Below are 27664 nucleotides of genomic sequence, written 5' to 3' on the forward strand. Positions count from 1 at the left end.
ACCTTTTTGACATGCCTATGCAAATCAGATTGACTTTGACATCTGTGTAATTTCTGCTATGCCTTTGAATAGTTTTTTTACGTTGTTGGAACAATTCTGTCCCGTAGGTTTCTGTTGTATTCAGCAACACTGCCCAATGATATAAGTGTATTCCCTTACTGATGTTTTAGAGGTTAAGTCATTTTACAGTTAAGGCAGATGAAATAATTTTTATTCTACTGTATTGGTAATATCCCATTTCAACTGGAAATGAACTCCTTAGTCTAAGTCTTTATGTTAGCAGTGATATAAATTACTCTTCGACGATTTGAACATCATTCTGGTTTATCTATTTCAATTCAAAATCAACTGAATATTGTATATCCCAGACTCCTCCTTCCTACATGAATTTTTCAAGTTTTACAGATTGTTATAATGACCTTTCCATGTAGTTTTACAAATTAGGATATAAATGTTATCGGTCTATTTTCAAGATGTTGAATGCAAATATCACCTATTTTGAAACTAACGTAGTACAGATTACAAAGTTCAGTAGTGTAAACCAAAGAGTTTTGTCTGTTCAGGTGCTGATTGTCTCATCAAGATTAAACAAAAACAAACCCAAGTTGATGAATTTTCCAGGACTGTTTGTTGTCTGTCTGTAGGTTGAACAATACCGTAATGTCATTTTCCATGGTCCAGAAGGAAGCTTGCAGGACTACATAGCATATCAGATAGCAGCCTGCATCAAGGTATTGACACAGAGCATATAAAGTAAATTAGTTCAGAAGTTAGGATTTTCACAATTTCACCAAGTCTATACATTTTCAACACAGCAAAAGCAAGTGTCAGCAGGATCCACGTGTGAAATCGTTAAAGTTGAAGTGGATGCTGGTTTCTCCAAGGAGCAGCTTGCAGAACTCTTCATCAATAGTGGTAAGTTTATTTCAGCAAGACTGATTTTGGTAGGTTGTAAGAAAAATTGTACCAAAATCCATGAAAACATTTTGCATAGTGGGTGGCATTTTTTTAACAGAACCTATCGATGTCCAGGTGCCTGGGGGAAAATGGTACGAGTCTAAACTAGTAGAACAAAGTGTGACAGTCCAGTAGGGAACTCTGCCAAAAGTTTGTGCCATTTGATGAAAATTAGTACTTCTTAATAATTTTTTTTGTCTCATTCATAGTATCATACTGTATCATAGTATCATTCAGGGTTGGAAGGGACCACAAGGATCATCTAGTTCCAACCCTCCTGTCATTGGCAGGGACACCCCACACTAGATCAGGCTGGCCAGAGCCTCATCCAGCCTGGGCTTAAACACCTCCAGGGACGGGGCCTCGACCACCTCCCTGGACAACCCATTCCAGGGTCTCACCACTTTCATGGTGAAGAACCTCCTCCTCACATCTAGCCTGAATCTCCCCACCTCCAGCTTCATTTCATTGCCCCTAGTCCTATCACTACCTGAGATCCTGAGAAGTCCTTCCCCAGCCTTCCTGTAGGCCCCCTTCAGATACTGGAAGGCCACAATGAGGTCACCTCGGAGCCTTCTCTTCTGCAGACTGAACAGCCCCAACTCCTTCAGTCTGTCCTCACAGGAGAGGTGCTCCAGCCCTCTGATCATCCTTGTGGCCCTTCTCTGGACACCTTCCAGCACCTCCACATCCCTCTTGTAATAGGGGCTCCAGAACTGGACACAGTACTCCAGGTGGGGTCTCACCAGAGCTGAGTAGAGGGGGAGGATCACCTCCCTTGACCTGCTGGCCACACTTCTCCTGATGCAGCCCAGGATCTGATTGACTTTGCGGGCTGCAAGTGCACACTGAGAGCTCATGTTGAGCTTCTCATCCACCAGCACCCCCAAGTCTCTCTCCTCAGGGCTGCTTTCCAGCCAGTTACTGCCCAGCCTGTATTTGTGCCTGGGGTTGCCTCGACCCAGATGCAGGACCCTGCACTTGCTCTATTCCATTTTCCCTTTGTGAGCCTTTAAAAGTTGGTTGCTATGGTTCACATCTACTGAATCAGAAATAAAAGTCTGTTGTTGTCTTATTGTAACTGCTGTAATTATTATTGGGAGGAAAAAAAAAAAGATACAAAAAGGGAAGCTATAATTATTACCTTTCTGTGAGTAAGAGTTCTGTGAAAGAGTTCTTAAAAAATCAGACCAATTGCTTTTGATACAGGCTTGTTTACTAGGTACTTATGTGGGGATCTCAGCCAGATTTTGTCAGCCGTGCCAGGGAAATGTTACTGTGTGGGTTCTGACTCATTCCTAAAGCACGAAGTTGAATTTCTGTTAAAATGAACAATTTTCTCTTAATGGTTGGGAATAGCTCCATGTAGATTAAAGTTCTCTTACTTGGGTGCTCCACAGTGAAGTAGTCTCAGTAGTCAGTAGGCCGTACGTCTGTAAATTCACAGTGAATAAATGGTAAGTGTGAAAAAGGGCAAAGTAGACAAGAATGACAGAAATTAAGTATGGCAGCAGAAGAATGGGGGCACATGGGGGAGTCAGAAGTAGGAAGGAAAACATAAAAATAAAAGATATGAAAGGAATAGAATAGTCCTAAAGGCAAAGGAAAAAGCAGTACGTTTTGTGGAGCACAAGTTGTACTGCATTTTGCCTACACGCCTGTATTTGAACTCTGATGTCTTCTATTTCACCATAGTATTAGCCATATAATAATAATATAGTATATGATATTAATATATAGAATCATACAATGGTATGGGTTGGAAGGGACCTTAAAGTCATCTAGTTCCAATCTCCCTGCAGTGGACCGGGACACCTTTCACTAGACCTGGTTGTTCAAGTCCCTGTCCAGCCTGGTCTTGAACACCTCCATGAAGGGGGCATCCACAACTTCCTGGGCAACCTGTTCCAGTGTCTCAGCACCCTCACTGTAAAGAATTCTTTCCTAGTATCCAGTCTAAATCTATCCTCTTCCAGCTTCAATCCATTCCCCTTCATCCTGTCACTACAAGCCCTTTTTCTTGGCCCCCTTCAGATACTGGAAGGCTGCTTTAAGGTCTTCCCAGAGCCTTCTCTCCTCCAGGCTGAATAGCCTCTGCTCTGGCAGCCTGTCCTCCTAGGGAAGGTGCTCCAGCCCCCTGCTCATCTTTGTGGCCCTCCTCTGGACCTGCTCCAACAGTTCCATGTCCTGGTGTTGGGGGCCCCAGAACTGGCTGCTGAAGAAATTACTGTTCAGCGAGTGAGACTGAATGCTGTCAGCTACTTGCTGTGTGCCTGCAGTGTGAGGCCTATTCTTCAAGCACACTTGCATTCTGTAGCTTTCATTGGCTTTCTTATTTGCAACAAACTGAACAGTCCCTTCTGATAACAGCTGAGCTCACAAGCAGAAGTAGAGCCATGCCGTGGACTTGTGCAATGGTGTGCCAGTGTTCCATTCCATTTGGTAGCATACTTATGGCATAACTTCCACCTATGTCAGTTTTTTTCTTCTGGGAAATCCCAGTCACAGTTTGGAGAGTATTATGTGTCAGTGATTATTCCCATATTATTTTCAGTGCCATCACATTGCTGGGAGAGAGGAGACCACTGAATCAGAAGTCAGCTATGCTTTGCTGTCTGGCCTAAAGGCAGGAAAATCACTCATAGTCTGGTTTGTTTACCAGCCACTCTCTCTTAGGAAAGCTTCTTCTTTTGGATGCTTTGCTTTGTGTCAGCAGCACACACTTCTTAACAGTCGTAAATGCTTGCATTTCAGCATTGTGCTGCTGTTTGAGACTTTCATCTTTCTGCCTGCTTCTTGCTTATTGTTCAGCAGCATCTCCTCTCCCAGGAGAGCACTCTTCTCCCCTAAATGCTTCCATCAGACAGAGAGTGTGTACCTGTCCTCTGCTGTCCAGCTGCATCCTATTAGGAAAATAGGGCATGATATTCAGGAACCTGCAAATAGCAGTCATTAGCAACAGTCAGTTGCTCTTAAGTTTTTGCCTGTTGTTTATCATTTTCCTTGAGGGCCATCTTTAGTACTACCTTCAGAAAGTTCTGAAAAAATGAAAAATTGTTGTGTGTTTAATACTTGTAATACAGAAGCATTCATCTGGGATTTAGTGTTACAGGACCACTTGCAAAGGCGGTATCTTTCTAAAACCAGTACCTCAAATATGAATGAGGGAGATCTAGATGCGTGATTTTAATGCCTGTTCGGTTCAGGTGCTATTGTTTGTGCATCACATTAGCTCTGATTATTTGGCTGATTCTTAAATACATTGAAGGAAATTTTGAAGAAAGGATTGTAGCAAACAAAGAGTCAATCTCATAGAATGATTAAGTTTCTTATAAACATGGAATATTCTGAATCCTTTTATGACTCTATGATATCAAGAGTACATCTTATGCTTGTAGGATGTGTTGCAGCAAATGAAAGAAATGCTGGGGGAGACCTTATTGCTCTCTACAACTACCTGAAGGGAGGTTGTAGACAGGCAGGGGCTGGTCTCTTCTCCCAGGCAACCAGCACCAGAACAAGAGGACACAGTCTCAAGCTGCGCCAGGGGAGGTTTAGACTGGATGTTAGGAAGAAATTCTTCATAGAGAGAGTGATTGCCCATTGGAATGGGCTGCCCAGGGAGGTGGTGGAGTCGCCATCATTGGAGGTGTTTAGGAGGAGACTTGATTGGGTGCTTGGTTGCATGGTTTAGTTGATTAGATGGTATCAGATGATGGGTTGGGCACAATGATCTTGAAGGTCTCTTCCAACCTGGTCTATTCTAAATTCTTACTCTAAATTCTTTCAGACCTCTTTGCTTGTCTTTTCCATTGGATTTGGTTCAAGTGCGTTGAAATCCTTCCTATCTATGAAAATCCAGTGATAGCTCTTGCAGGAATTAATCTTGATAATAGCTTTCAGATGTTTTTTCTTATTGCAAATACAGTATTCTTTCTACAGTTTGACTTTTGTGCTTCCAGTGTGGAAGGTATTACACAGTCTGTCTGCTTATGTGAAACTTGGGCGGCAAAAGATAAACACTTCCTTTGTTGCATGAGTAAAATCTGTGTACCTAAATACAAGTCAATTTTCATAAGTAGACATTAATGGGATTTTTCTTTTATATTTCAGCTTGTCTGATCCCAGTTAAACAGCCTCCTGTAAGCAAGACAGTCATTGTGATTTTGGAAAATCTGGAGAGGACTTCTTTGTCTGAATTACTAGGAGATTTTCTGGCACCTCTTGAGAATCGGAGTTCGGAAAATCCTTGCACTATTCAAAGAGGTATTTAAAGAATTTGGAATGGAGAAATGGTTTTACTACAGTGCTGATGTGCTATAATATAAGACAAACAGGGAGCAGGAGAAAAATGTAATTTTTCTTTATTGCTAACAGTATTTCTTAACCAAATATAGCATGTTTTAAGGCTGATTTTTGGTGGATTTCTTTTCCTTCTCGTCACGTCCCTGCTTCTTGCTTTTATAGGAAATCCTGTCAAAGTATTTCAGTTAACTGTTTCACGGTTTATTTTTAGCAAATGGAGCTTCTGGTGCTTTCTACTTTCATGAGAACTGCTTTTTGCTGGGGACAATTGCAAAATGTCATCTTCATGGCTCTGACCTGCTGGTCCAGCAGCATTTCCGCTGGGTTCAACTTAGGTGGGATGGAGAACCAATGCATGGCTTGCTTCAAAGATTTTTAAGAAGAAAAGTTATAAACAAGGTAAGAGCTTGAATCAGCTCCCACAATTTTGTCTGTGGAATATCTGCAATATGTCAAAACTGAGCAGATAGCTAAGTTGTAGCATTCATTTCTGGGAAGACCCAGGCTGTGTATTTGTAAATGTTGTGCTTGGCCTCATAGAGGAAGGTGTCTGGCCATGGCTAAGTAGCATAAACACACAGGCTGGCTGCAAATAATGACACCATAGATACTTGCTTATCTTGCCTGCAGTATGAAGACTTCTTTAAGTAATTTTTTTCATCTTCTCTGTGAGAATGATGGTATGTATCTGTTCAGCAAATGTAAAATCCCTTTCTTGAGGAATTTACTGTGTATATTTAAAATAAGATGGTTATATGTCCAGTTGTGTACTGTCTGAGTTTTAAGCAGCCAAAAAACCCACTTTTTCCTAATTTTCAAATCAAAGAGGAAAGAGGGGTGAAGATGTATCAGTAGGAAAGTTGTTTTGAGCCAGTAAGCCTGCTGAACTTGGAACACAAGTTCAAAAGAGAATAAAGATGGGAAATCTGCTTAAACATGAATAAATAAATGAAAGATGGGAAATGAAAAGAAGGATGTGGGCACAAACGGAATTGTGGAATTTTCACAGCTATTTGGAAGAAAATCTTTTTAATGTGATAGCAGCTACTGCAGACAGTCAGGCAGTGTTAGGCTTTGGAAGGGGAAGTTTAATCAAAGCAGCTGCAAAGAAAATAATCTTGGCAGCAGAGTTATGAACAGACTTTAAAAGGGAGATTGTTCTAGGAATAGAAAAAACTGTCTGTAGTAGGGGATCCTGGTTTGGGACAACAGACCCACTGTCAGTTCTGAGTGTTCAGCTGTGGATGCCTTGGTTATCCTTGGGGACGTCATCTCCTGTGCCCTGTGCTACAGTTCACCTCTACAAAAGCTTAATAACTCAAAGAGATCCCAAAGAGGAAATGTGTGGTAATGGAACTTTCCAGTGATGATAATGAGGAAATTCAGAAATATTCCAAGGTATTTTTTAATAGCAAGAACAGGAATAATGAGTATAAAGTAATGGGAAATACATCAATGAAACTTTTAATGTATTATTTTTCTTAGCTTACTTTTTTGAATAGAGTAGAGTAGAGTAGAGTAGAGTAGAGTAGAGTAGAACAGAATAGAATAGAATAGAATAGAATAGAATAGAATAGAATAGAATAGAATAGAATAGAATAGAATAGAATAGTTTCATAGTTTCATTCAGGGTTGGAAGGGACCACAAGGATCATCTAGTTCCAACCCCCCTGCCATGGGCAGGGACACCCCACACTAGATCAGGCTGGACAGAGCCTCATCCAGCCTGCTCTTAAACACCTCCAGGGACGGGGCCTCGACCACCTCCCTGGACAACGCATTCCAGGGTTTCACCACTCTCATGGTGAAGAACCTCCTCCTCACATCCAGCCTGAATCTCCCCACCTCCAGCTTCATTCCATTCCCCCTAGTCCTATCACTACCTGATATCCTGAGAAGTCCTTCCCCAGCCTTCCTGTAGGCCCCTTTCAGATACTGGAAGGCGACAATTAGGTCACCTCAGAGCCTTCTCTTCTGCAGACTGAACAGCCCCAACTCCTTCAGTCTGTCCTCATAGGAGAGGTGCTCCAGCCCTCTGATCATCCTTGTGGCCCTTCTCTGGACACGTTCCAGCACCTCCACATCCCTCTTGTAATAGGGGCTCCAGAACTGGACACAGTACTCCAGGTGGGGTCTCACCAGGGCTGAGTAGAGGGGGAGGATCACCTCCCTCGACCTGCTGGCCACACTTCTCCTGATGCAGCCCAGGATCTGATTGGCTTTGCAGGCTGCAAGTGCGCACTGAGAGCTCATGTTGAGCTTTTTGTCCACCAGCACCCCCAAGTCTCTCTCTTCAGGGCTACTTTGCAGCCAGTCTCTGCCCAGCCTGTATTTGTGCCTGGGATTGCCTCGACCCAGATGCAGGACCCTGCACTTGCTCTTATTGAACTTCATGAGGTTGGCTTGTGCCCACCTCTCCAGCCTGTCAAGGTCCCTCTGGATGGCCTCCCTTCCCTCCAGCGTGTCTGCTGCACCACACAGCTTGGTGTCATCAGCAAACTTGCTGAGGGTGCACTCAATGCCACTGTCCATGTCCCCCACAAAGATGTTGAATAAGACAGGTCCCAGGACTGATCCCTGAGGGACTCCGCTTGTCACTGGCCTCCACTGGGACATGGACCCATTGACAGCCACTCTTTGGGTGCGGCCATCAAGCCAGTTCCTTATCCATCTAGTGGTCCACCCATCAAACCCATGTGTCACCAGTTTGGAGACCAGGATGTGGTGTGGGACAGTGTCGAAGGCTTTGCTCAGGTCCAGGTAAATGACATCAGTTGCTCGCCCCTCATCTATTAATTTTGTCACCTGCTCATAGAAGGCCACCAGGTTGGTCAGGCAGGATTTGCCCTTGGCAAAGCCATGCTGACTGCTCCCAATCACCTCTTCACTATTCTTCTGAGCGAGTAGTGACTCCAGGAGGATCTGCTCCATGATGCTCCATGATAGAATAGAATAGAATTGAATTAACCAGGTTGGAAGAGACCTTTGAGATCACCAAGTCCAACCTATCATCCACCACTATCTAATCAACTAAACCATGGCACCAAGCGCCCCATCAAGTCTCTTCCTAAGGGCATAGTTATTTCATAGAACATAGAATCATTTAGGTTAGAAAAGACTTCTAACATCCTCAAGTCTCACCACCAACGTAACACTGTCAGGTCCACCACTAAACTGTGTCCCTAAGCATCACATCTACACCTCTTTTAAATACCCTTAGGGGTGGTGACTCAACCACTTCCCTAGGTAATCATAAAACACATTGCAGGGAAAGACCAGAATCTGACAAAAACAGGTTCCCCCTCCATGATATGAACGTGTCATTAGAACTAGGATAGATGAGAAAAGGAAAAAGACACAGACATATAGAAGTATGTAAGAACTGTTGAATCTCACAGTTACTTCAGGCCTGATTCTCTGAGTATTTGGCAAGGACAACATTCAGGTAAGCAAGACATTATGAATAAGTACTTTTTTTCAGTGTGAAATGTTTTCTTTTTTCTCCATGTGTGCTTTACATCTTTGAGTCTCTACAGCCATGGCAAACTGAAACCATTGTGAGTAGTTACCTAGACAAGGGTATGAATGGTTTCAAGGATCCTTGCAAATTAAAAGGAGGCTAGCAACGGTCTGTGGGACAGTCTGTTGCAGATACACTGTAGTGCCATACTGATGCAGTATAGGCCATCAGACAGCACAATGAAAGTATGCAGCAGAATTTTCATTCATCCTCTTAAGGTGAAAGATTGTCTTCTCAAGTCTACACTGGAGAACAGCTAGTGATCTAAGCCCCTTTCTGAAAGGGTAGAAACACTTTGATCATAGATGAATCAAGATCAAAGAGAAGGATGTCTTCAACTGAGCATAAGGCCAAGAAATACAGCAACGAAGACAACTGTAGCAGCAGTGGTATTCTGAACTGTTCCCAAAGGCTGGTTCAACCTTATTCTGCCAAACAGCTTTGGCTCCCAGAAGGTACAACATCATGCAGCAGATGTTGTTCAGGCTATTGTGTTTAGGCTTATAAACAATCCTCAGTCTTGTAGGTTAGGGTTTGACAAGGTAATGGGTTCCTACCTCTGAATTTGAGCAGAATTTGGGTAGTAATCTCATTGAGTTTATTTTCTCTAAAGCACATGGTGGCTCTTTGGAGAAAAAGGCCATGTATCTTTCTGTGCCTTCCCTAATTAAATAATGAATGAAAATGCCCAGTGTGCTAGTAACTAAAAAAAAAATGAATGCATATATGTGCCATATGCAAACTCAAATGCTAGTTGGTATGGGGCTTAAACTAGTGTATTTCAAAGTTAAAAATAGAAGAAAGATTTACCTTCTACCAAAATGTAAGGGAAAGTCAAAGCACATATTTTGTTTGAACAATTGACCATTTCGGAGAGCCTTGCTGTGTACTCTAATACCCTTTTTTTGGTGCCTTAATATTCATGTTTTCAGATTAAAACTTCTTTCCTCCTTATTGTGGACTATTAGGATATATGGGAACAGTTTAAATATTTTGCTATGCTATATTGTTCATCTGCAGACTCTGTCAAGGCACTTTGGCTTCAGCGCTGACAAACAGTATCCCTAGTGCATCTTTCAATGCTTCCTTTAATTCAAACTGTTCCAGAGGATAATCCTAGGATTAGGATGCTGAAGGCTGTAATTTGGAGTCAGATAAAATAAAAGATTTTCTGGCACCAAATAATTTGCCTTTAACAAGGCATACTAAGAACTGTAAATATCAGAGGAAGGCATCTTTCCTTCGTTGCTACTAAATCTAAAATCAATATGGAAATCCATGGAGAACATGCCTGGATCAGACATTCCTGTTCAGTGTGATTGTATGGGAGTTTTTATATGCCTTATTATATCATCTATATTGCAGAGAATATGGTAAATGTCTCTTGTAATCTTCATTTTAAACACCATAAAAGGAGCAATGGCACCAAATTTGTGTCTCAGTTTTCCACAAGAAAGTAAAGACATGTCAATGTGTTGATAAGGAGATATCTGTTTAAGTGTAGCAGAGGGAAATAAGTTTCAATACAACAAGGCCTCAGTATACTTCATTAAAAAAGTTTGACCAGTTTTTGCCTGTTCCTAATTTATGTAACAGCAATATACCAGGTTAAAATAAACACAAGCCTTGGGGGTTCAAGGAGAGTGTTTGCAGCAGAGCTTTTATGTCAAACATCATCTCTCTCTGCAGTTCAGAGGCAAAGTGCCTCCTCCATGTGATCCTGTGTGCAAGATCATAGACTGGATCCTCGCTGTTTGGCACCAGCTGAACTCTTGCTTATCACGTCTAGGAGCACCTGAAGCACTTATGGGGCCAAAACATTTCTTCTCTTGTCCTGTGGTGCCAGGGCACAGCCAAGCAACAGTGAAGTAAGATTTCTGTTTCCTGTTTGAGGCTGCTCAGTGCCAAAGAGATACCTATTACAAATGTAGTTACATTTCTCCCCAAACTGACCTAACTGATATTTAATTACTAGAGGGGCAATTTTGAAAGCCACAAGTGGGAACTGAATGTGTGATACTGATTGATAAATCAGTCTTCTTGTGATCTTCAGTTATTTTCTGACAGAAGTTACAAAATATTACTTGTACTGGAATGGCTGATATTGCTGAGGTCTTTAAAGGTTTTCTTCTTAATGTCAAGACAGCACTGCAAAGAAAGCAGTTCATTAGTGAACAGACCACAATAAGATTCAAGAATTCTGAGTTTAAAAGGTTCATAGTTTCCTTTTCAAGTTGTTCTATGAGGAAAATTTGGAGACTGATTTCTCACTTTTAAAAACATACTACATTTTTAAGCATCTATCACAGATCTGTCAGCTTAGTAAATGAGGCAGATGTATACATTTAGATATACATAGGGTTAGATGCCCAATTACAGAAAAGAAGGATGAACATTCTGTCTTTTCTTGCTTATAATTGCATGAACAACTGCTCACATTCTAGCTTCTCTGCAGATGCAGAGAAGTTACAGACTTGTAAAACATATTCATTTTGTGCTAAGATGTTACTTGGCTATATTAGGCAAGGAGTCCCTAATTAAGATTCAAACTTAATCAGAATTCAAGTAACATTGGTTTGTGGAGATGGGATGTTACTTTTCTCACCCTGCTTCACAGCATTCTGCTGAATTGCCATTTCTGCTTCCTCTCTGACTTGTCTTTCGTACTGGTTTCTGCTGACTGTTCTTCCAGGGCCCTGTGCTTAGCATGTGCACCAGCTAGATCGTCTTTTGTTCTGTCTGCAGATCTTGATACATTTTCCATATTCATGTTTCTTTTCCTTTTTTCTCCTTTGTTTTTTCCCCTGAAAAGACAAATTATCTAATACCCAGAGTAATTCTCAAAGTCTAAATGTGGATGTGCATTCACTTGAAATTTCATGGGGGCTGAGAACTAAAAAAATAATATACACTGTGTGTCTATCTCCTTTTTCCCTTCTTGAATCATGACCTCTGAAATGGCTTAATAATTTATTTATTGCAATGGCATTAGTACAGGACTGAAAAACGATTCTCTACATCCCTTAATTATGCATTTCTGAGTTTGTATTTCTCCTAAGTGTAACTTTGACTGGCTTGACAATGCTTTATTTTGAGCACAGCCCCAAAACGTCTTCTGTAGCAGCAATATGCTATTGGACTCCTCATTTTAAGGTACTTTCTGTCTACTAATGAAAAATTTAAAAGCAGAGCTCCAGTGAGCACTTACTGGATGTTTTTGGTTTAGCAGTAGGATGGCTAACAGTGTGGTCATAAACTAGCAATAGCTTTAATTAGCAGCTCACTGGTAGCTGTTACTTCATCTAATTAATCACTTACGCCCTCATGCCCCTCCTCTCCACTGTGCTATTCTGCTGGTATTTTTGCATTTATTAAAGCTTTACTGAGTCAGTTAGCTTCATTAAGACAGCAGACAGCTATCTTTTTGTTCTGGGCTAAGTGTTAGCATGATGCAAATGGTAGATGCAGGCAGCTGGGAAGGAAAAGAGAAGGCATGACAGCGAATTGTTCCCTGCTGTTACTATTTCATGTAGCTTCACCTGTTTTGGAGAGTAGAACACATAAGGAAAATTTTAGCTACATTTTTTTTCCCTGGTGTTAATCTAGGGAATGAAAGATGGTGTTCTGACAGAAAATGATTTCACTTTTCAGCTCTTTTGAGGCCCAGGAGGTTTCTGCACCGTTCCCTAAGTATTACCTCTATCAGGAACTGGGGACTGGATCAAGATGAGCACAAACTTAAGGCTAAATTCAAATTGGAACTTTATTTAGAGAGGATGGCATTGTACAGCCCATCAATTGTTAACTGTTATATTAGAATGGGCTCAATTTATTTTCTCTTTGCAGCACTCATTTCCAACCATTTAAGCTAGCAGTACCAAAAGCTTTCATAGGTATAAATGGAGAGAGAGTGTTCTTTTCACTGACATGAAAGTAATGGTTTATTTTGGTAGCTTAACTCAGGCTGTATGTATATGGAATGGTATCTACAAGACGAAGCTAAGGAAGCTTCAAGGAACATCTCCAATATGCATTTTACTTACAACAACTGCACTAATTACTCTTCTAAGTAATTTAACTTCTCTCAAGCTTATGCCAGCACTTCGTAGTGTGGCTACCTATTATTAAAACTCAGTCTTGTGCTTCATAACTAACCAAAATTGCTTAATATGAAATGATTCAGGCATTCTAATTAATAATAAAAAAAAAAGACAGAAAAACAACCCAACAAATGATTGTCTCCGTGTGTTATAGGTGTGATCTGAGCTCTAAGCCTGAAACTCCTAGCCTTAACTCCTTTATCCCTTGAGAGCTGTAAGCTGTGAAAAATAGCATTTATTTATTTATTTCCTAATACAATTTTTTTTGCTCCTGTGCTAAAACAATGTGATATTTCTATCTTAGAAGAGCAAAAGTCCCAGAAAAGCCATGTCCCTTTGAATCACAATTTTTGTAGGAAGGCTCAGTTTGCAAACCAGACAATCTGAAAAATCCACAGCATCCTGGAAAGAGCACTCCATACATCAAACAAACAAAAGGAGAGTGAGAGGAAGGCAGTTGTACAAAAGAAGGGTCTTGCAAATTGAACAAGTTTGGAAATGGAAGAATGCTGGAAAGGATGAATAACTGAATACCTCCTTTTCCCCACACTGGCAACAGATAGGCTATGAATAAGCAGCTACCATCATGGAAATTCCTCCATTTACTGGCAAAGATAAAGGAGCTTTTTTTCTTGGTGTATATATATGAACTTGCATCTTTAGGGGACATTCTGTCTTTTAGCCCTAAAATGAAAAGGTTGTTTTATAGTCTTTACCTGAAGGAGGAAAAGCATCAGATGGCAAACAGTTTGAAAGGCAACTGGAAGAACATTAATTCAAATAACTAAATGTAAACCAAACTTTGAATAAAATCAATTCCTTTCTCAAACAGGGTACAATAGGAAGTCCAAAAGCTATGGGCTTCTTGAAAATGCAAAATCTTACATGTTACCCAAAATATAAAATCTTTAGTAATTGTCTCTGAAGTTAAGGGAGTGTTTGTGTGCCTACAGGTGGATGTCCAAGTTATGGAATGCTGTGATAGCTCCCAGAGTCCAGGAAGCAATACTCTCCAGAGCCTCTGTGAAAAGACCATCTGTACCAGGACAAGCAGTATCAAAAAAAAGTCCTAGCCAAGGTCAACAGGCTGTTGTTAAAGCTGCTCTCAGTATCTTGCTAAATAAAGCTGTTTTGCATGGCTGCCCTCTACCCAGAGCAGGTAACAGTGAATGATCTCAAAGGCGAGTAGTTTAACATTGACAAAGTGAGACTTTGAACTGTTCCATTCCTTGCTTTAAACTTCCACAAAACATAACTGGGGTTACTGTGGATGAGAGATGTGTGGTTAACAGCACAACAGTCACTAAACTGAGCACTTGTACGAGGTAGTCTAAAAAGCACCATTTGCAACGCTATGTTCGTAACACTGTTCCGCTTTTGTTTCAGAGCTAGATAATTACATAGCAGATTTTAAAGGAGGAAACTTTCCTTTGTCTGTTGTTTCGAGCTACAAAAATTGTAGTAAGAAAAGAGGTGACAATGCTTCTTGGAGAAAAGTGAGCACAAGTCCTCGCAAAAAGTCAGGCCATTTATCCTCCCAGGCATGGAATAAACAGGAGACCAATACTGAAGGTAAAGCTTTCTATTTTCAGTTCTGAAAGCAGGTGTGGGTGTTCAAGATTCATAGATCATTAATTTTTCTTCTGTGTCAGTTCTCACTTAAATGAAACTCATGTTTATCAGGACAAAATTGTTTACTTTCTTAACATAAAGTCACCTTTTGTGACTGTGAGGTATCCTAATTCATTCTGGTTTGGTTGTTCTAATACCCTTCATGTTGTCTGGTAATAGGGTAAGCTTTGGCTCAGATGGTGGAAAACTAAGCAGTAGTTCCACCTCATATTGTATGGAATGATGTTCTGTTACTCTTTACCTCAACATTGGATTAGAGAAAACATCATTATTAAATTGGTATTTATTCCTTAGTTCTACTCCTAATGACCTTAATCACTTGTGTTTTTACAAATACTTTTTAGCTGCTCTTCAATAATTTCATTGTCTGAATCCAAGTGAAAAAAATAAAGAGAATGTGCATCCTCAGATCATGCATCCCTTGCTCAATTGTACCAGATAATTTGGGTAGATTAATTTAGAAGTCCTTTAGTGGAAGGAAGAGATCTTTGGTTTAAAATCAAAGATTTTTGTTTGATTTTCACTTTAATTAAAAAGAAAAATAAGTAAATATGAGCAGTCAAAGCTTTTGTAAAGTTTTTTACATCATTTTCATTATGGTGTTTGATAAAGAAGGGTTTACGTGACTGTTTGCGTGGTGAAGTTATCTAATCCCACTAAGGGGATTTAAGGAACCAAATGAACATAGAATCATAGAATCAGTCAGGGTTGGAAGGGACCACAAGGATCATCTAGTTCCAACCCCCCTGCCATGGGCAGGGACACCCCACACTAGATCAGGCTGGACAGAGCCTCATCCAGCCTGCTCTTAAACACCTCCAGGGACAGGGCCTCAACCACCTCCCTGGACAACCCAGTCCAGGGCTTCACCACTCTCATGGTGAGGAACTTCTTCCTCACGTCCAGCCTGAATCTCCCCACCTCCAGCTTCATTCCATTGCCCCTAGTCCTATCACTACCTGAGATCCTGAGAAGTCCTTCCCCAGCCTTCCTGTAGGCCCCCTTCAGATACTGGAAGGCCACAATGAGGTCACCTCGGAGCCTTCTCTTCTCCAGACTAAACAGCCCCAACTCCTTCAGTCTGTCCTCATAGGAGAGGTGCTCCAGCCCTCTGATCATCCTTGTGGCCCTTCTCTGGACACCTTCCAGCATGTCCATATCCCTCTTGTAATAGGGGCTCCAGAACTGGACACAGTACTTCAGGTGGGGTCTCACCAGAGCTGAGTAGAGGGGGAGAATCACCTCCCTTGACCTGCTGGCCACACTTCTCCTGATGCAGCCCAGGATCTGATTGGCTTTGCGGGCTGCAAGTGCACACTGAGAGCTCATGTTGAGCTTCTTGTCCACCAGCACCTCCTAGTCTCTCTCCTCAGGGCTGCTTTCCAGCCAGTCACTGCCCAGCCTGGATTTGTGCCTGGGGTTGCCTCGACCTAGAGGCAGGACCCTGCACTTCGTCTTGTTGAACCTCATGAGGTTGGCTAACCTGAAGTAGGATGGTTGATACTGTAGCTTGTGCATCCTGAGTATGTTCTTGGAGACCAGTTAGTATCTGAGAATAAAAGTGAAAAATGGAATGGTGAATTTAATTTTAGAAGCCTTCCATTTCTATCAGAATCAAACATTTGCCCAAGTAAGGGTAAATTGTATTACTGTACTTAAATGAAGCAACCTTAAATCTTTTCCTGTTGACAAATGGTTTCTCTTTGAGAGAACCATTAAGGGTTGTTCAGGTGCCTCACACAGCAGCCTCGTGTTTAGTCTTCCACAAAAGCTTGCACAACTCATGCCCCATTTGGCTTTTTAGCTGTTCCTCGTGCTACTCTGACCGCCTTCAAGAGATATATTCTGATCTTTGTCAGACTCTTGATATAATTAGCCAGTAAATGGGAATGCATTTCCCCTATTTGTTGCAGCTTTCAGAATAAAGAAATCAACACACGTGGTAATACACTAATGCAGCAATTGTTCTTCTTGTGCAGGTATAAAATCTAGGACTATGTTGCAACCAAACTGTAAGAAAAGTGCTCCTCTCACCACAAAGTAAGTTTTAATTTCTGGTATTCATAGCACTTAATGAACAAAGATGATAAAATTGTGTTGTAAACCAGCACATTCTGATGAAGAGTTTGAATTTGGCAGTGTTTTGGTCCTATATATGGAGAAGGATTCCTTTGAATCCTTCAAGAGAAAATAAAATGTATCTACTGCCATGTAATTTTAGAACACATTCCTGTGCTTCAAACCTTGCAGCACTGCATGTCTTTTTATGTAACAGAATAGTGGATGACTTAAAAATGTATTATGTAACACTTATTCTGCCATGAAAAGCCAGCTGTATGGTTCTCTCAACTGGCATTGTCTTTTAAAAACTCCTCTGGCTCTTTGAGCTCGCTGAATGGCAAACCCAAATGGTGTAGTGCATGCATGTCGGTCAAAGCCATACAGTTTCTCTAAGCAAGTGCATGAATTAGCCAGAAGGAAATGCATTTGAGACTTTACTTCAGTCTGAAGCCATATTCACAGACACAAAAAGCACAGAATATTTATCCTTCTAGTAAGCCACAGGGTTTTATAAAGTGTTTGGGATTAAGTCCAAAAAGGAGAGCGGAGTAAACGGATTGCTCCGTCTTACAAAGAGGTAAGTTTCTGAAGGTAGTAGGCACAATAATCCTTTGTTAGAACTTCAGAATGGAGAGAGGAGTTCTACTAGAAAAAGAAATCTATTATGATAGAACAACTACTGACAACTATTGCTGCCACCTAATTAGGTGTTCTTTTATTTCTCTTTGTGGCAGTAAAGGTCATTTGGAAAGAAATTGCTGTTTTTCAGGTGTGCATAGTATTAAACCTAAAATCCTGGACCATAGCTCAATTTTAATTGTTCTTCTCAGTGTGTTTGTTGTGTTGTGGGTTTTTTTTTAACCAGATCTTCAGAGAAGGATCAGTTGAGAACATTAAATATAGAGCAAAGGCTGTCCCTTGGTTCTGATGATGAAGTAGATCTTGTGCAGGAACTTCAAAGTATGTGTTCCAGCAAATCTGAGCCTGATATCAGTAAGGTAAACACAAGGTTCTTAAATAATTTACATCATTACCATATGCAGTTGCTTGCTACGTGTTTATAATGAATGTTTAATTTACAAGCACTGCCTGAGCTGAAGGAAATTATGAAATTATTTGGGAACAAGCCAAAGTCAACTAATAAATTATACATTTGAGGGCAAGTGTTCTAGTTTCATCTATATTATTTTAAATTGCACCTTTGCTATTTTGTGTTGTAGGGATTTTTGCAGTGGAAGCTGAAGTTTGTAAGTTCACAAATGCCTTCAACAAGAGCCTTTTCTGCATTATTGTTCCCCATGTGTCTGTCAGGCTATTGTTGCTTCCACTGGGAAATTTTTGTAGTCTTAAAGACAGAAAGATTGCCCTAATTTGCACTGCACATTTGGTTTGTTTAATGTTACCCCATTAGCCATCATAGAAGTGCCTAAACTGTCTTCTGCTGTGTAGGCAAAATGCAGTCTTGCACCCTCAAGCAAGAAAGAATGGATTCACTTAATTCTTTAATAGTGGCAGAAGGATGAAGAATGTTTCCAAGTTTCAGGGAGGTGGTGGAGTCCCCATCCCTGGAGGTGTTCAAGAGGGGATTGGATGTGGCACTTGGTGCCATGGTCTGGCCGTGAGGTCTGTGGTGCCAGGTTGGACTCGATGATCTTTGAGGTCTCTTCCAAACTTGGTGATACTGTGATACCCTTCTGAACACCAATTAGTGCTGATGAGAACAACTGCACTGCTGAATTGGCATGGCTGGCTCTGCCCTTGGAGTTGAACTGAGCTTTGGCAGGATTTGCCTGGTTCTCCCCCAGTTCTTCATAGGTCTGGGGCTAAGTTCTATGCTGGAATGGGTTGTGGGTGGTTATGGGAGGCCTGTTGGAGCAGAGTGTGGAGCTGTGGATCTCATTCACATAATTTCTACACCTAGAGCATCCTTTAGCTGTAGCAATTTCTTCTTTTCTTCCTTTAATTCTAGCATAGCTGAAGTAGATGGCTGTGACAGCAGGCTGGTTCACACCAGATCAGCTGATCTGTATCTTTTGCAACCCAGTCAGCCATAGGCTACTGCCCAGTTAGGCTGGTGCATTGCATCCTCGAGGATCTTCCCCCACAGTAGTGCCATTCATTGTGCTTTATTAAATATTCTGTTTAGCCTTAGAAGTCAACCAAGTTTTTATTAAAAAAAATAAATAAAAGCTTGGGAAGATTTTTCAACCTATTTAATAAAACCCTGTATTACAGTGTTTGGGTTTTATTTGTTTTGGTTTTTTAAGTATTTACAGTACTTGCATGAGTCACATCAAAACAGAATCACAGAATTAACCAGGGTGGAAAAGACCTTCAAGACCATCAAGTCCAACCTATCACCTAACACCATCTAAACAACTAAACCATGGCACTGAGTGCCTCATCTAGTCTTATTTTAAACACTTCCAGTGATGGTGACTCTACCACCTCCCTGAGCAGCACATTCCAATGGCCAGTCACTCTTTCTGTGAAGAACTTCCTCCTAATATCCAATCTGAATCTGCCCATTTCTATTTTTTTTCCATTCCCCCCAGTCCTATCACTCCCTGACACCCTAGAAGTCCCTCACCTGCCCCATTTTCCCCCTTTCTCCACTCAGATCCCAGAGCACCTGGGCTCTGTTGGAGTCTCCTCCCACCCCAGGTGTGGCCACTTGGTCTTCCCCACCCACTCCCCTATTTAATCCCCCCTAGGAAAGGTAGAAGCCCTAAGCTGAGCCCATCTGGGCTGAGGGATCCTCCTCTCATCACTGGTGAGTGCCCATGGTGCACACTGGGTGATGGTGGTGGTGACAACAAAGGCCGGGGGGCCTGGTGGCCCCCCGGTTAGGTAGGGCAATGGTTGGTGACTCTTCCAGTATCATCTATGGGTGCTGGCTGGGCCTCCTTACTGGGACTGAGCTCCTCTGTGTGGTATCTTGGATGAACTGATATAGAACTTATATAGAATTAATCAGGTTGGAAAAGACCTTCAAGATCATTGAGTCCAACCTATCACCCAACACCATCTAATCAACTAAACCATGGCACCAAGCGCTCCATCCAGTCTCATCCTAAACACCTCCAGTGGTGGTGACTCCACCACCTCTCTGAGCAGCGCATTCCTGAAGACTTCTCTCTCTGAGAGAAGCGTCTCTCTGAGACGCTTTCTCTGAAGAACTTCTTCCTAACATTCAGCCTAAACCTCCCCTGGCACAGCTTGAGACTGTGTCCTCTTGTTCTGGTGTTGGTTGCCTGGGAGAAGAGACCACCCCCCACCTGGCTACAACCTCCCTTCAGGGAGTTGTAGACAGCAATAAGGTCTTCCCTGAGCCTCCTCCTCTCCAGGCTAAGCAACCCCAGCTCCCTCAGCTTCTCCTCATAAGGCTTGTGCTCCAAACCCCTCACTAGCTTTGTTGCCCTTCTCTGGACACCTTCCAGCAACTCAACATCTTTCCTAAACTGAGGGACTCAGAACTGGACACAGGACTCAAGGTGTGGCCTAACCAATGCTGAGTACAGGGGCAGAATGACTTCACTGCTCCTGCTGGCCACACTATTCCTGACACTGGCCAGGATGCCACTGGCCTTCTTGGCCACCTGGGCACACTGCTGCTCATATTCAGCCTACTATCAACAAGTACCCCCAAGACCCTTTCTGCCTGGCTGCTCTCCAGCCACTCTGACCCCAGCTCTGCATAGGGTTGCTGTGGCCAATGTCTAGAACCTGGCACTTGGATGTGTTCAATCTCATGCCCTTGGACTCTGCCCATCTGTCCAGCCTGTCGAGGTCCCTCTGCAGAGCTCTCCCATCCTCTAACAGATCAACTCCTGCCCCCAGCTTGGTGTCATCTGCAAACTTACTCATGATGGACTCTATCCCCTTCTCCAGTGGAGGTTGTCCTTGCCCCTCCCCTTGCCGTTAATATATTTGTGAAAGGGGTTTTTGTTCTTCACAGCAGTGGCCAGTCTAAGCTTTAAATGGGCTTTTGCCTCTCTAATTTTTTTCCTACATGACCTAGCAACACCCTTAAACATTTCATGGGTAACCTCTCCTTCCTTCCAAAGATGATACACCCTCTTTTTTCCCCTTCATTCACTCAGAAGTTCATTGCCTATCTGGGCTGGCCACCTACCCCGGGAGCTCATCTTCCGGCACATTGGCACAGCCTGTTCCTGTGCCTTCAGGAATTCTTTCTTGAAGTAGGCCCAGCCCTCCTGGACCCCTTTGTTTTTAAGGGCTGTTTCCCAAGGTACCTCCTGAGTTAGTTCCTTAAGTAACTGAAGTCTGCCCTCCAGAAGTCCAGAGTGGAGGTTTTGTTGATGCCACTCTTAGTTTGACTGAGTGTGGAAAATTCAATTCTTTCATGGTCACTTTGGAAACTCAGTTATTTCATGGTCACAGCCATTATTTCGTGCACCCAGCTCGCAACCTAATCACTAGTCATTTAGCAGGGACTTGCTGCATCTATCCTTGAAAGAGTGGGATGTGCTTAGAGAAATGGTAACCAACTTAAAAATTTTGTTGAATAGCATGTCAAATGTAATCACTTGTTGTTGACAATTCAAGGAAATATGGGTTAGATAAGGAAGGAGATAGATGTCACTGTCTTTTGTTCAGTTTCCTCACCATGGGTGGGGCCATCCATGGCTGGAATTTCTGTTATTAACTTCCTAGTTGCATAGGAGAGCCTTAGAGAGGTAAAGGTGCTGTTACAGATTTTCTTTGTGTGCTGCAATTTCAGGCTTCCATCAAAAAAATTACTACTCTCTAATGTGCTCTTTCATTCAAGCTTGTTTCTGCTGCCTCTGTTATGTTGGGAACAGAACTGCAAAGCTGTGGCAGTTGCAGATTTGAATCTGATCAGCTTGCCCCAGGATCAAATACTAAGTTTTCAGTGAGGACAGAAAGAGGATCAGGTGCTTACCTGCTATTGAATGGTTACCAGGTCAGATGGAAAATAGTAGAGGAGAAATATGGCAGGAGGAAAAGAAAAGGATTATTTCTTCCTGTCATGTTCCTGAGGATGGGTAGAATTTAATGGGAAACTGTCCTTAAGCATTGCTGAATTGTATCACAGTATCACTAAGGTTGGAAGAGACCTCGAGGATCATCGAGTCCAACCTGTCAACACAGACCCCATGACTGGACCATGGCACCAAGTGCCACGTCCAATCTCCTCTTGAACACCTCCAGGGACGGTGACTCCACCACCTCCCTGGGCAGCACATTTCAATGATGAACAACTCGCTCGGTGAAGAACTTTCTCCTCACCTCGAGCCTAAACTTCCCCTGGCGCACCTTGAGAATGTGTCCTCTTGTTCTGGTGCTGGTTGCCTGGGAGAAGAGACCAACCCCTTCCTGGCTACAACCACCTTTCAGGTAGTTGTAGAGGGCAATGAGGTCACCCCTGAGCCTCCTCTTCTCCAGGCTAAACAATCCCAGCTCCCTCAGCCTCTCCTCATAGGGCTGTGCTCAAGGCCTCTCCCCAGCTTTGTTGCCCTTCTCTGGACACGTTCAAGTGTCTCAATGTCCTTCTTAAACTGAGGGGCCCGGAACTGAACACAGTACTCAAGGTGTGGCCTAACCAATGCAGAGTACAGGGGCACAATGACTTCCCTGCTCCTGCTGGCCACACTGTTCCTAATGCACTATTCCTAGTTGCTCTGGAAATACAGACTTCACTTTCCTCTGATACTAGCCAATGTGAAATCCCTCTCCCATCTCCTGCAAGCACACTCAGGACTAAAATAAAAACTTTTCAGTTGTCCTTTGGATATTTACTCATTGCATTGCTCAGAAACTATGTTAAAATGAAATACAGACTCCCAAATTTGACAAATGAAACTGCTGTGAATAATAATGTAAAAAAATAATCACTTTTGTGTCCTTCTTAGATTGCAGATTCTAAGGATGAGTTGTTGACATTCAGTAACTCCCAGAATAATCCTGCATTCTCAGCCAGTGGTACTAATCCAAGTAAAACAACAGCACAAAAGGTAGGTGAAACAACTTTTACAGTAGGACAGGGAAGGTGTCTGGACTTTCTCCAAAACCTGAAGTCCTTATGAGATCCAAAGAAGTAACGTTCCAGTGCCATGTTTATCACAAAAATAAACTGGCATGGTTCTTAGGAAACTTGCTAGACACACCATGCCAAGTTTCTTCCATGTGTCTTAATGGAAACTAAAGATTTATCAAACAGTGGATATATTTGTTTCCTGTTTTGTGTTTACATAAAACCCTCGCCCGAGGTGAAATATCACTGATGTGACTTTGACATTCTATGTTATTTGCATCAGATTTTGAGAGAAATAAAAGCCTCAGGTTCATTGTTTCACCCCCTAATTCATGTTATTCAGTAGGTTTGCAAAAGCACAGAGCTTCTATAAATTCAGGCTGGATGTGGCTCTGAGCAACCTGATCTACTGTGAGGGCTCCCTGCCCATGGCAGGGGGGTTGGAACTAGATGATCCTTGAGGTCCCTTCCAACCCTAACAATTCTGTGATTCTTGATGCAAAATTGCTGGTTAATGGTTCACTTTTCTAGCTTTTTTTCTTGTAGTGATTACCATAGAATTCTGTAGGTAACAAAAGCAATACTGCATGAGTTGAGATTTTAACAGTGAAGAGATAAATTATTGAAAAGGGTAATATATACTTTTGTTTTAATTGAATGGAAGAAAAAAATGCTTTCCAATATATGAAGGAGAAAGAGAAAACTGCTAAGAGTTCAGAATCTTTGACCCAGGATACAAACAAATTGATTAAAAAGGAATAGACGGGGATGAATGGTCTATTGGTCTGCCACCAACCTTTATGTGAAGAGCAGTAGCTGATGATGAAAATGAACTTGGTAACATTGCTGCCCAGAGAGTGATCTGGATTCAGCTGTTCTTAACAGATAAGGTTCTAATTTTGCTTCCCTGCCAGTGGAAAGATAGGCATCTCCCATGAAAGATATATATATAAGTGACCATCATTGAATGGCTTACCTAACTTCTTTCCCTTTGACTGTAAAGGAATAAAAAGTAACAACATATCTGACCAGAATTTCAGGCATGTCAATTTGGGCAGAGTGAATACAGTCCAATTTTTAAGACTGTAGCTTCTTAGCATAAATAATTTGAGATGCTCAAATGTAATTTATAAGAAAGCAGCCTGTAAGGCTATGGATTAAAATGTGACCAGCATTTCAACTTCCCTTTCCAACTTCCATTCTTGAAGTAGTGGTTTTGGCAGGATTATTTTGTTGCAGTTTATGATCTTGGTGGTACAAAAGGAAAAAAAAAGGCAAACCAAAGAAGTTAATCTCTTTAGTCAAGCTGTAAAGATGATTTCTTCTTATTTTTTTTCGGCTCATAACTACCTAACTTTTCAATTTTTGCCTTTTAGCTGTGGCTGCAGCTGTCATTTCTCCACAGTAATGAAAGAAATAAAATGTGTTTTTAACGTTCCTGAAACTGAGGCACCTGTGGTAGTTTTAGGCTATGCCTTTAAAATTTTAAAGTGTGATGTGGTGGCTTGAAATTTCCCCAATTTCCCCTAAGAATCAAATTTAAGGGTTTAGAATAGAAGAAACCAAGTTGGAAGAGACCCTCAAGATCATCGCGTCCAACCCATCAACCAATCCAACCCACCTAAACTACTAACCCATGGCACCAAGCACCCCATAGTATCATAGTATCAGTCAGGGTTGGAAGGGACCACAAGGATCATCTAGTTCCAACCCCCCTGCCATGGGCAGGGACACCCCACACTACATCAGGCTGGACAGAGCCTCATCCAGCCTGGGCTTAAACACCTCCAGGGACAGGGCCTCAACCACCTCCCTGGACAACCCATTCCAGGGCTTCACCACTCTCATGGTGAAGAACCTCCTCCTCACATCCAGCCTGAATCTCCCCACCTCCAGCTTCATTCCATTGCCCCTAGTCCTATCACTACCTGAGATCCTGAGAAGTCCTTCCCCAGCCTTCCTGTAGGCCCCCTTCAGATACTGGAAGGCCACAATAAGGTCACCTCGGAGCCTTCTCTTCTGCAGACTGAACAGCCCCAACTCCTTCAGTCTGTCCTCATAGGAGAGGTGCTCCAGCCCTCTGATCATCCTTGTGGCCCTTCTCTGGACACGCCCCAGCACCTCCACATCCCTCTTGTAATAGGTGCTCGAGAACTGGACACAGTACTCCTGGTGGGGTCTCACCAGAGCTGAGTAGAGGGGGAGGATCACCTCCCTCGACCTGCTGGCCACACTTCTCCTGATGCAGCCCAGGATCTGATTGGCTTTGCGGGCTGCAAGTGCACACTGAGAGCTCCTGTTGAGCTTCTTGTCCACCAGCACCCCTAAGTCTCTCTCCTCAGGGCTGCTTTCCAGCCAGTCACTGCCCAGCCTGTATTTGTGCCTGGGATTGCCTCGACCCAGATGCAGGACCCTGCCCTTGGTCTTGTTGAACTTCATGAGGTTGGCTTATGCCCACCTCTCCAGCCTGTCAAGGTCCCTCTGGGTGGCCTCCCTTCCCTCCAGCGTGTCTGCTGCACCACACAGCTTGGTGTCATCAGCAAACTTGCTGAGGGTGCACTCAATGCCACTGTCCATGTCACCCACAAAGACCATCAAGTCTCCTCCTGAACACCTCCAATGGTGGTGACTCAACCACCTCCCCGGGCAGCCCATTCCAATGGGCAATCACTCTCTCTGTATAGAATGTCTTCCTAACATCCAGCTTAAACCTCCCCTGGCACAGCCTGAGACTGTGTCCTCTTGTTCTGGTGCTGGCTGCCTGGGAGAAGAGACCATAATCCGCCTGTCTACAACCCCCCTTCAGGTAGTTGTAGACAGCAATAAGGTCACCCCTGAGTCTCCTCTTCTCCAGGCTAAGCAACCCCAGCTCCCTCAGCCTTTCCTCACAGGGCTTGTTTCTTGCAATGGCAATGCACAAACCCCACTCAGCTGTTGGTGATGTTATTTCCTTTCAGTCAAAGATGCAAACAAGAGCCATAGTTTGTTCACCAAGTATAAGAAGCTGTCCTATTATACAGTGCAATACTGTAAATCACAAGGATTCTGCAGGGCTGGTAGGGTTGATTGTCTGTTTCTCAAGTTGGACAGTGATGATTTTGCGTACAGAACATGCTTTTTTCTCTTCTCCGCAGGATGGAATGCGTCCTCTCAGCAGCAGTCGAACTGTGGAAAGCAGCAACAGTAAATCAAAGACAGAGTTGGGTGTTTCAAGGGTTAAATCGTTCCTTCCTGTTCCTAGAAGTAAAGTCACCCAGCCTTCGACGCCGAATACTCAAAGAAGCAGCAGCAGTAATACAAGGCAAATAGAGGCCGACACCACCACCAAAAGAGAGATTTGGAATTTGCACAAACACACAGAAAAACCTAACAAATGACCCTGCCTCCAGGACAATTATCTGTGTTCACACAGGGCTCGCTGAGGCAAGGAACCAAGTACTAAAATCTGTAAATATTTATTTCTTTTTTTTAACAAAAATAAACTGTTTCCCTGTAATATAAAGTTTGTACAGGACCACAGTTCTATTTCTGTGTAAATCAGCTGGAAATTCTATCGATTCTAAACTTTAGGGATAGGCAGTTTTGCCACCGTCGTAGATGTTTGGGGTTTCTTTCCCCCTCCTCCTCTTAGTATGAAAATTACTCATTTGAAATGGTAATTTTCAGGGGTATTACCACAGGATTCTGATTGTGTATATACTGTATATCAATATATATTCTATCAAGCTCATGTGTTAAACTGCATTCAGATGAGTTGCACAATATGTACAGCCATGGCTAAAAGCGATCATCCGTGCATTTTAAAGACCTCTTTATTTTCACTTTATGAGAAACTAATGGAATGTGGCAATAACTAAAATGATTGCAAATACAGACCAATTACTCTCAGCTACAAGCCATATTAAATGCTTTGATTTCCCCATCACCTGCCTGCTGAACTGTGATTTTCTTTCTCTCGAGCTTCTCCTCATCTAAAATGTCATCAATTTCCATCTTAACTTTTACCTTTGGAAGAAGAAAAAAGATTGAGAAATTAGAATGCAATAAAAGTTATTTTTCTCAGACTCTTGTTCTTTGATAGAAGCTAAGAAAATGTGATCATTTATGAACTTAGTTTTTTCTTGTATACTGTAAAAACTTTTATATACTTCACTAGTGTTTCAAAAAGAAATAGCAGTGTTTTGCAGCAACAGGTTTTATTGAAAAGGAATTTGAGCACAAACTTAACTACAGTATTACCAGAGATAATGTAGTAGTGATAACATGAGTGACAGTGTGATTAGCGATTTCTGTTATGGATTTAAGATGTAGTTGCCATGAAATGATGCTTCAGTTGCAGTTAAAATGAAGTCTCTCTCGTTTTCCCCCTCTGTTACAGAGGTAGATCGTGTTCCCACGTGGGAGAGTTTCTACAAAGAGAGTATTTCCTCAGCCTCTCCTGCAGTAGCTGTGTTTATATGCTTATGAATGGTAATAATGTGGAAATGCTCACTGTCTTGATACCTCATCTGGTAGGCAAAGGAAAGTGCTGATTTTTCTTGAGGTCAGACTTTGATGCCTTCCAATGGGCTTAGCAGGAGATGGGTTTGGAAACCATGAGTGGTAACACAGTCATGCCTGTAATGCCTGAAGCAGCATTTTTTCCTCAAGATAGACGTGGAAGAGGGAAGGATTAGCTAGCTGTCTCCTAACACTTCACCTTTGTCATCCCAAACTCATGTCAATAAAATTTTTGTACTGCATATTGTCTGTCTGTTTCTTAGTTTGTGTTACCTCTTCAGAAATGGAATATTCAAAGCTTATTTCTGTAACCATTTTCCACACAATACATTTAGCAAATATCACTGTTGTATTAAGACTTCCATTTCCTGTGTGATAGCAACATAAAACCACATAGTGATGATTCCTATAGAGGGTGACTTTGTGTTCTTTGTCTTGCATTCGTTTTGGTGCTGAAAAACAGGATGCTGCTTTTGCAGCTGGCTCTTTGCAGAATGAGCCAGCTGCCAATTGCTGCAGGTCAGAGCAATGGGGCTCAGCGATTAGCATCCCTTGCACACTTGAAGCCAG

The 27664-nt window shown here is 42.3% G+C and overlaps 1 protein-coding gene across 1 annotated transcript in view; it reads left to right on the top strand.

The window, feature by feature from the left end:
- Nucleotides 1–27336, top strand: part of CTTNBP2 (cortactin binding protein 2) — a 27883-nt gene extending 547 nt beyond the window's left edge. Inside the window, exons 2-12 of the mRNA XM_068169812.1 lie at nt 645–731; nt 816–915; nt 5071–5223; nt 5474–5661; nt 10472–10650; nt 13836–14041; nt 14269–14454; nt 16494–16554; nt 17441–17573; nt 22473–22574; nt 25729–27336. Of these exons, the coding sequence (XP_068025913.1) occupies nt 645–731; nt 816–915; nt 5071–5223; nt 5474–5661; nt 10472–10650; nt 13836–14041; nt 14269–14454; nt 16494–16554; nt 17441–17573; nt 22473–22574; nt 25729–25971 (1638 nt within the window). The 3' untranslated portion in view covers nt 25972–27336. The remainder of the gene's footprint in view (nt 1–644; nt 732–815; nt 916–5070; nt 5224–5473; nt 5662–10471; nt 10651–13835; nt 14042–14268; nt 14455–16493; nt 16555–17440; nt 17574–22472; nt 22575–25728) is intronic.
- Nucleotides 27337–27664: the final 328 nt, after the last annotated feature.

The sequence above is a fragment of the Melanerpes formicivorus genome, unplaced genomic scaffold (assembly GCF_026170545.1).
Source record: "Melanerpes formicivorus ecotype bairdi unplaced genomic scaffold, bMelFor1.0.p_v2 SCAF_3, whole genome shotgun sequence".
Taxonomy (NCBI): Eukaryota; Metazoa; Chordata; class Aves; order Piciformes; family Picidae; genus Melanerpes; species Melanerpes formicivorus.